This window comes from Cyprinodon tularosa, unplaced genomic scaffold, assembly GCF_016077235.1.
Source record: "Cyprinodon tularosa strain WSP-4 unplaced genomic scaffold, ASM1607723v1 ctg57, whole genome shotgun sequence".
NCBI lineage: Eukaryota > Metazoa > Chordata > Actinopteri > Cyprinodontiformes > Cyprinodontidae > Cyprinodon > Cyprinodon tularosa.
The window spans coordinates 861,221-870,516 of record NW_024039307.1 but is presented as its reverse complement, the minus strand read 5'-3'; the positions used below and the strand labels follow the sequence as shown (position 1 = coordinate 870,516).

At 42.1% G+C, this 9,296-nt stretch overlaps 1 protein-coding gene across 1 annotated transcript; it reads right to left on the bottom strand.

Annotated features, from left to right (window-relative positions):
- Nucleotides 1-6,908: 6,908 nt before the first annotated feature.
- On the bottom strand, nucleotides 6,909-8,721 carry her9 (hairy-related 9). The gene is made up of 4 exons (XM_038306003.1): nucleotides 8,383-8,721; nucleotides 8,188-8,283; nucleotides 8,021-8,108; nucleotides 6,909-7,902 (listed from the first exon to the last, which is right to left on the bottom strand). Exons 1-4 carry the CDS (start codon nucleotides 8,488-8,490, stop codon nucleotides 7,331-7,333), a joined length of 864 nt encoding a protein of 287 aa, XP_038161931.1. The 5' UTR covers nucleotides 8,491-8,721; the 3' UTR covers nucleotides 6,909-7,330.
- Between the last annotated feature and the right edge of the window lie 575 nt (nucleotides 8,722-9,296).

The following is a 9,296-nucleotide window of genomic DNA, read 5'->3' as shown; positions in this document are numbered from 1 at the left end:
TATCTACATCAAATAACAGCAAGCTCAAAAATAAAGAAAATAAAAATGCAGCTGTGTCAAAATTTGTATCAAGCTTAAAGATAGAAAAAATTTAAGTGCCACTCTGCAATCTGTTAATAAAAGAAAAGAAATGAAATCCATCTGGCAAGACAGGTCTACAGGTGCTGGTCATAAAATTAGAATATCATGAAAAAGTAGATTGATTTCAGTAATTCCATTTAAAAAGTGAAACGTGTATATTATATTCATACATTACATACAAACTCATATATTTCAGGTGTTTATTTTGTTTAATTTTGATGATTACAAATGACAACAAATGAAAATCTCAAATTCATCATATCAGAAAATTAGAATATTACTGAAGACCAATAAAAACAAAGGATTTATAGAAATGTTGGCCAACTGAAAAGTATGAACATGAAAAGTATGAGCATGTACAGCACTCAGTATTTAGTTGGGCCTCCTTTGGCCTGTATTACTGCAGCAATGCGGCGTGGCATGGAGTCGATCAGTCTGTGGCACTGCTCAGGTGTTATGATAGCCCAGGTTGCTCTAATAGTGGCTTTTAGCTCTTCTGAATTGTTGGGTCTGGTGTATTGCATCTTCTTCTTCACAATACCCCATAGATTTTCTATGGGGTTAAGGTCAGGAGAGTTTGCTGGCCAATTAAGAACAGGGATACCATGGTCCTTCAACCAGGTACTGGTAGCTTTGGCACTGTGTGCAGGTGCCAAGTCCTGTTGGAAAAAGAAATCTGCATCTCCAAAAAGTTGGTCAGCTGCAGGAAGCATGAAGTGCTCTAAAACTTCCTGGTATGTGGCTGCGTTGACCCTGGACCTCAGAAAACACAATGGACCAACACCAGCAGATGACATGGCACCCCAAACCATCACTGACTGTGGAAACTTTACACTGGACTTCAAGCAACGTGGATGAAGTGCCTCTCTTCTTTTCCTCCAGACTCTGGGACCTTGATTTCCAAAGGAAATGCAAAATTTACTTTCATCAGAGAACATGACTTTGGACCACTCACCAGCAGTCCAGCCCTGTTTCTCTTTAGCCCAGGCAAGACGCTTCTGACGCTGTCTGTGGTTCAAGAGTGGCTTGACACAAGGAATGCGGCAGCAGAAACCCATGTCTTTCATACGTCTGTGTGTGGTGGTTCTTGAAGCACTCACTCCAGCTGCAGTCCACTCTTTGTGAATCTCCCCCACATTTTTGAAGGGGTTTTGTTTCACAATCCTCTCCAGGGTGCGGTTATCTCTCTTGCTTGTACACTTTTTTCGACCACATCTTTTCCTTCCCTTCGCCTCTCTATTAATGTGCTTGGACACTGAGCTCTGTGAACAGCCAGCCTCTTTAGCGATGACCTTTTGTGTCTTGCCCTCCTTGTGCAAGGTGTCGATGGTCGTCTTTTGGACAACTGTCAAGTCAGCAGTCTTCCCCATGATTGTGTAGCCTATAGAACTAGACTGAAAGACCATTTAAAGGCTTTTGCAGGTGGTTTGAGTTAATTAGCTGATTAGAGTGTGGCACCAGGGGCCATCAATTTTGAACCTTTTCACAATATTCTAATTTTCTGATATGATGAATTTGAGATTTTCATTTGTTGTCATTTGTAATCATCAAAATTAAACAAAATAAACATCTGAAATATATGAGTTTGTATGTAATGTATGAATATAATATACACGTTTCACTTTTTAAATGGAATTACTGAAATCAATCTACTTTTTCATGATATTCTAATTTTATGACCAGCACCTGTATTTATCCCTGCATTAGTGGCTGCAATGAGCCTGTTTTGCATTGCACAGTTTCTCAAAACGGGGTTGCAGGCTTGATACTGCCACTCTCAAGTCATGCTCAATGTTCAGCTGAGATGGGAGTGGGAGAAATAACGTTGTTAGAGAAAGACAAAAAGTGAGTAAAAACACCCAAATAATATAGAGCTACTTTTTTCTGTCCATTAATGTTTATTATTATTATTATTTTTGTTTTATTAATGTTTAATTTATTACAATACTAACCCTCCTCCTTTACCCGGTTTGTGACCGGCAAAATGAACCATAAAGAGACACTATGGCGGAGTTACAATTTTTTTTAAACTTTTTTAAACGTTTTCTTTTTTTCCCTTGTGGTCCACCAAGGAGCCTACAAATCACGGTACAACATGAACATGCTGCTGTGTGAATCAAACGCCGTTATTTATTTAAGATAAAATATTTCAAATTCAGTTATTTATGATCAACCTGCGCCGTCAATCCCGGCGCATGTGCGCTTTATTTGCAGTCTGGACGCTGAGGGTAAACATGCTGTGTCTCTGACTGCAGCGCTGAGAGGGACTCCTGCGATAGCGGGGGAGAACGGGGTGGGGATGGGGGAGGCGCCCGACGGCAGCACCTGCCGCTGGAGGACAAGAAAAGGAACGATACGTGCTTTCATGTAAAAGTCTCCAAAAGTCGCTAGATTTGTCGCTAGATTTGTCGCTAGTCGCTTTTTTGAAAAAGAGTCGCTGGAGGGGTCTGAAATATAGCAACAAAGTCGCTGAGTTGGCAACACACAATATTATTACAAATAATATGCCGACGTTACGTCAATCATTATTTTGGCACTTCAGTTCCAGGTGAAATGTTTCTCATATCTAATGTTCTTTTAATTAGACTGCATGTAGGCTAGTAATGATTACTTTGTGGGTTTGATTGGTCTAAAAAGCGGCAACATACAGCTATAAGGACAGTTTGCTCTCACACGTTCTACATTTCACACAACACACAGAAACACACACCGGAACTTGGCGCGCCCCACCTGTCACGTCTCAATTCCCCACCAGTGGGTCGCGCCACACACTTTGAGAACTGCGGGTTTAACTCAACCTGAACTAAGTTTTTCTTTTATTTTTGAGCATTAAAGTGTACCTCCTATTTTTCCTTTTTGCAAAGCGGTCAATCACTTGTGACTCAGCTTAGAAAGTTCTTCCTTTTCAACTGATAAAATAGCAAGATGATGGAGCCTGTCTTGTCCCATTGTGCACCTCAGCCAAGTGTGGAGCCTTCTCAACACACTGAATGACCTTTCACAACCACAGCTGTTGACTGGGATGGTGAGGGAGATCTGGATGACCTGTGTTAGTGTTGGGAATATGATGTTATCAAGCAAGTTGAAAACACACTGCATATCCTTGATGACAAGGCTTTCTTTTTCAATCATAAAAAGCTTTCAAACTATTTTGAATTGAATGAAAGTTTTTTTTTAACTCCAAATTTGTCCTGGGGATAGTGGGACAACTTCACTTGTTTAGGACCATCATGCTTTCCCCCTAAGTCACTAATGTCCCATTCTTGTTTGTGGACGCTGGTTGTTGCTCCCTCATCACCTTCATGGTCCTGTCTCTCACCTGTCTCTTGCCTGTCAGTCTCTCCCCCTCCTCCCTTTCCTACTCCAGCACCTTCATTCTCATTCTCTACAGCAAACATTAAAAACCGTAAATTTATAATTATGTAAATATCTATCATATTGCTTATAACGTCCCTAATGTAACTGCTTAGCTTAAATCACTAATTCATTACGGGACCTTACCTCCCTCTCTCATCTTGTTTTACTGCTTCCCTGTCTCTGCTTCGTGTGAGGAATTTCCTGATATCCATCTACAAACCAGTGCAGTAATTTTCAGTTTGTAGCCTATAAATCATGTGGTTTCACTGGGAAAATAATAAAATTTACAGGTAAGAAACGTTACCGGAACTAAAAATGCGTCGCGGCCGCACAGTGTCCCATCCAACTCAGTTGAGAGGAGCGTGTTAATTTACCTGCAGTTCATGCAGTGACATGCGCTGACGTGGGGGCGCTAATACGTCCTCAATTTGGAGTTACCAACACACTTGCTGCGCATTTGAGTAGAAATATACGTCTCCTCCCGTTGGAATTATCTAAATTGATGCATTAAAAAAATGTATCACTGTTGCAAATATTCATGAGATTTATACTGGGGCACGTGCCCCAGTAAATGGGGTCTGGCGACGCCGATGTGTTAAAGTAAATGCCAAAAACGGTTGCATTATTTCTTTCAGTGAACATATATTGTTACCTGAACAGTGGATCCCTGCAGAATCTCCTCAATTTTCCTTTGATTTGTGTTCTTGACTTGCATAAGAGTAAAATTAGTTTTAAGTCAAATGCAGTATTACAATTTTTTTTTTATTAAGCAAAGATTTGGGACATGCAAAGTTCTGACATGGGGCCAATTCCTGCTATGAACATCAACATACTGTCAGTGGAATCTCGGAGAAGGGAACAAGTTTAAGCAGATGAGCTTAAAACCATAAATTGGTTACTATTTATACTGGCTTTTTTATGTCACAACCAAGCAAAAACCCAAGGAAAAATGTTTTTATTTTATTTTATGCTTATAAAATCAGGTTAGAATGTTTTTAAATTTTCCAGGCTGCAAATACTTTTGCTATGCGCTGCATAAGCAAGTGCTGTCTTGGAAACCAGACCATCTCTATCTGCACATATGTTCATCTTAGCTGCCAGTGAGAGACACTCTGTAGAGCGCACCAAGTGTTCCATGAAGGACAATAATGGCAATAGTGGATTTGGAGGGAAAAGTTGTGGTAAAAGTTTGGCGGCCACGTTGTGCGCGCGTTTCCCTTTCAGTCGCTAATGAGAATGATAATTTGTGGCTCCTCAGATGACCCCGACCTCCCCCTTCAATAGTGACTTCTCCCAAGGGACGAGATTGCGCACATCCCAAAGGTACTTCCAGCCCTCTGCAGGAATCCTTTTCATCACTAGAGAAGGATTCCCGCCTGTTTCTTTTTTTATATATAAAGCTTGAAAATTCTGTTTTTTGTTGTTGTTGTTTTTTTGTGGGTGAGCTAAGTGGTATTTAAAGTTTTGTGTGGAATGATGTTATTTTTTTCACCATATAACGCATTTAAACGTCTTTTATTTTATTTTTTTGCAGGCCTACTTTATGCAATCAATGTAAAATGACTCATATATCAATTTATTTTCATATGGGTTATTATGAAATATAGCTTCCCAATTCAATCGTGTTCAGACCGCATGTTTACATCGCAGCAGTCGCACTTGGCGTCCACGCGTGCTCGTGTTCGCCTCCTCACCTCTGCAGGGTGACCCGGTCCGCCAGCGGGGATTTACTGGGTGGCGCTCTGCCAGGCCGCAGGCGGACTAGTTCGCTCGGTTCTCACGACCTCAGTTCCATAAAGGCATCTCTGAACTGTTAACTCAGACGCGAAGGAGGAGGAACAACCGCAGTACCCACACATGCTGCCAACTGGTGTTTCAGTATGCCTCCTCGCAAAAGGAAGCTGCTGAAGCGTCACTTGCTGCGGAGTTTCAGTAACTATGCCAGTTACTGCTGGTGTCATCTGCAGGGCACTGCATGCGCGCAGGAGGGTGACAGCCAGAACATAATACATGAATTAACAACTCTAATCCAGCTGAAGAGAAACATAATAAAAAGGATCAAAACTATAGGTTGTGAAAAAATAAAATCACCACATGTTATTTCTAAATGTGAAACATTCAAATATGAAGAGATTTTGGGGTTAAAATTACTTACAGTTGTTTTCTGTGTTTTTTTTTTTAAATATATATATATATATATATATATTAGGATAGAAATATTTTTAGCTGAACACTATTGGAGACGTTTTGCGTCTAACTAAATAATTATAACGCACATTATGAAATTTAAATAGCATCTTATTGCAGCAATGGGAATTAAAAAATCCCCACATCAAAACGCTCCTATCAGCGGTCCTTCCCCAGGGGGGTGCGTTTTGACTCATAAACTTTACAAAACGTTTTTGGTGTGTCTGTTGGTAAAATGTTTGTCACATTTGATCAAAGCACATCAAATACACAGGTTAATTAATAATGAATATTAATATTAATTATTATGTTATTATTACTACTGCTTCATAAAGTAAATAGCCAAATAGGCCTAAAAGCCCACAATGTTTTTAAAGAAGCCCACAGCATGATGCTGCCATCCTGTTTTTATTGCATGAAATAGCCTACTTTTAGATATTATTACTAGTAATTATTATTATCTATTCTGCTTTTTCTGAACATTCCTAGTGTTTGGAAATTCAATCTAAATGTGTTGAACTTTGACAACCTGTCATGCGCACAGAAGCCGTTGCGCCGGTGGAGTATTAAATGCTAAGAGGTTTGGACCGGCAGAAACCAAAGCTGTAACCTTATCCCAAGTTAAGGGGCCTGCTGGCCGCCAGTGGCTGACATACGGCCAGCGCCACGCCACCGCCTGACGCAGAAATACTTTTCCTCTAGTTCCGGACCAAGATAGGTTTACGCATAGGTATAAACAGAAGGCTGGGAGACAAGTGGAGACTTTTCAGATCGCATAAACATGTGTAGGGTTCTCACCCTGTGAGAAAGAATTTAGTCATATTTCAAATCTCCCACATCCTGCAACAGCTTGTCTTTTCCGAAGCTTTATGCTCAGTGGAAGAAAAAAAAAAAACTTCTCTCATTTGTGGAGACAGACACACTGGGAGCAGGTTCAAACAATTGATCCTTCCATATTCTTTCACCGAGGCAATCTGTTAGTGACATTAACCCATGAGCGCATTTCCCAGGCTCATGAATAGAGTTTAAGACTTCTTAAACCTCCCGCTGCATACAGGATGAGACCCCTTTCAAACTTTTAATTACCTTTATGGCCAGAGAAAAATACACCCCTATTGTCCGAGGGGGGCATTCTCTAAGGGGATGTAGGGTGCTCCCGCCAAATGGGTGACATTTGACAGCTATAATCAGAAATATGCTTTTTGACTTTTTACGCATCACATGTAACTTTTACGCATGCCATTACATCTTAACCACATAAAAAAAAAGTAAGACTAAAGACATGTATTTCAAAAATCTCTTTTATTGAACCCTGGGTTACCACCCAAATTCATTTTTTAAACACAAAACAAAATATAAAACACAGCTTTGGTATAACAATCCATAACAGCTCTGTACAAAACTAAACCTTTTTATAAAAAGTACTTCTTAAAGGTCTCCTATAAATCTTCCGTCGGAACCTTTATCACCGACATCCAAATGTTGGAAATAATAAATTATATCGAAAGAAAACAACAACAAGGCATGCGCTGTTTTAAGCAACATCTGTTCCATAAAACGAAACAATCAGAACAAGTGGGGCTGTTAAAGTGGCCATCCTGTAGGGGGAAACTCGCAGGCAGAATCCTGCAATTAAAAGTCTCAGGTAAAAGCTTGATCTGGGAAAGTTTGATGCAAGTGTTTGGTCCCTTTTTTCTTTTTGGAGCTACCAAGGCCGCCACACTGCTTCACCGCTGTCCGCTCCAGCGTTCACCCCTACAGGGCTGACCACCTGGGGCCCCCCAGAGAAGGACGTCATCCCGTGCACTGGAGATGCTGCAGTCGGTGCGGAGCTGCCGTGCACCGGGCTGGCGTTCACAGCAACAGGCACCCCGGCGTTCGGGAAAAGTGGGATAACAGGAGAGGAGGTCGTGGAGGTGAAGGGCGGGTTGGGGATCAGAAAGGCAAACTGTCCATCTGTTGCGGGCACCAGCTGAAACCCACCAAACACCTTAGGAGAGACGGATTCAGCGGGACTGAGCTTGGAGTTGATGGGGAGAGTGGATGGCAGCTGCACATGGAGGGGCTGCGCCAGGTGCGCCGGCTGGGACGGAGCCTGCTGCGGGTAATTCACGGACATCATCTGACCCATGCAGCTGGACAAGTGGCCGAGGAGCCGCGACCTAACCTCCGCATTAACCCCCTCTGAAGTGGACAGGAAGCGGGTCACCTCGTTCATGCACTCGTTGAATCCGGCTCTGTATTTGCTCATCACTGTTGCATCTGCAGAGAGCGCAGCTGTTGGAGAGAGAGGCGAAGAAAGCAGGGGATTAGTGACGTGTTTGTGGCCAAGTCTTTGCAAAATGTGCGGTTTAATAAAGTATCATAACTCATGAGAAAGTATATGTAAACTTACCGCTCATCTGCATGCGCTGCAGGTTCCTTAAGTGCTTCACCGTCATCTCCAGGATGTCTGCCTTTTCCAACTTGGAGTGTCTGGAGCTCTGGATAGGGGGACAGGGAGAGTTTAGCCTACATGCATGCAGATGTATCAACCAATAAAAAAGACTTGATTGAACTTACATCTTTCTTAAGTGCGTCCAGGATGAGGGTCTTCAGCTGAGAAAGGCTTTCGTTAATTCTTGCTCTCCGACGTTTTTCCATAATGGGTTTAGATGACTGTAAAAACAATCAAGACAGTCGTTCGTAAATGTTTCTGTGACTCAGCACTGGTCTTTAAATGAGATGACAGTTGTATAAAAAAACATCGACACTTACCTTTCTGTGCTCGCTTGCATTTTTTGGCTTGTCCGGTGTGTGGGATCCGTTGGCAGGAGCTCCAGCGATGGGAGATGCCGTCTGCTTTTCCATAGTGTCAGCTGGCATTATGGATCACAGCAGGGTCAAGATAATTCAAATAAAACCACGTGGGGAAAAAAGTAAATCCTCTCAGTGAAAGATTAGAAACAGCAACAATCACTTCGGAATATGAAAAATCCGAATGAACTGTCCCGCTCGTTATGGCCGAGCTGTCATCCAAGAAGCAGAGTGCGTTTAAACCGTGCGTGGCGCAGTGCGCAGCTACCTCTCTACGCCTTGTGCCGCCGACACGCGCTGCTGCGGTACTTATAGGCGGGTCGCGTGCTCCCAGTTCGTGTGAAACCCTCTCTGCATTCTTTCCCACACTCGCCTCAGCCAATAGCAGAGAGGACTCACCCTTTGGGCGCGGGGCAGACCGCTGATTGGACAACACCCCCGCGGGCCGTCAGTCACGCGCTGCTCAATCAGCCCTGCGGGGACAAACAACAAAGCGAGAGCGGAGCCGGCTGCTGAAGTGATAAGGAGGGGGGAATTCGTTGGATGTTTGCCTCCAACTTTGCTCCTTACTCGTCAAAAATGTTAAAAGCGTATAACTGTTTGAGTGTTTTTTTTTTTTTGTGCGAAAAGAATTCAGTTTATATTTTTTACAAGTCTAAATTTATTTAAAATCAAATAAATAATCAGCTGAGCATTTACTATTTACATAAGAAATAGCCTACTGCTTTCTATTGGATACTTATCTCATTTATTTATTTTATTCAAAACTCTGTTTAATTAATAAATCAATCTAAATTTGAAAACAAATGCGCTTTCCATCTATTTTAAGAATCCTCATGCGCCTCCAAGGAGATGTCAGTAATGGCACGCGAGGC

Bases quoted from the DNA above. Each gene is read 5' to 3' on its own strand.
- her9 (XM_038306003.1), bottom strand. From the start codon at position 8,490: ATGCCAGCTGACACTATGGAAAAGCAGACGGCATCTCCCATCGCTGGA. The intron at 8,109-8,187 runs GTAAGTTCAATC...CCCCCTATCCAG, and splicing joins TGGACGCACTTAAGAAAGAT to AGCTCCAGACACTCCAAGTT. The intron at 7,903-8,020 runs GTAAGTTTACAT...TCTCTCCAACAG, and splicing joins GCAGCGCATGCAGATGAGCG to CTGCGCTCTCTGCAGATGCA.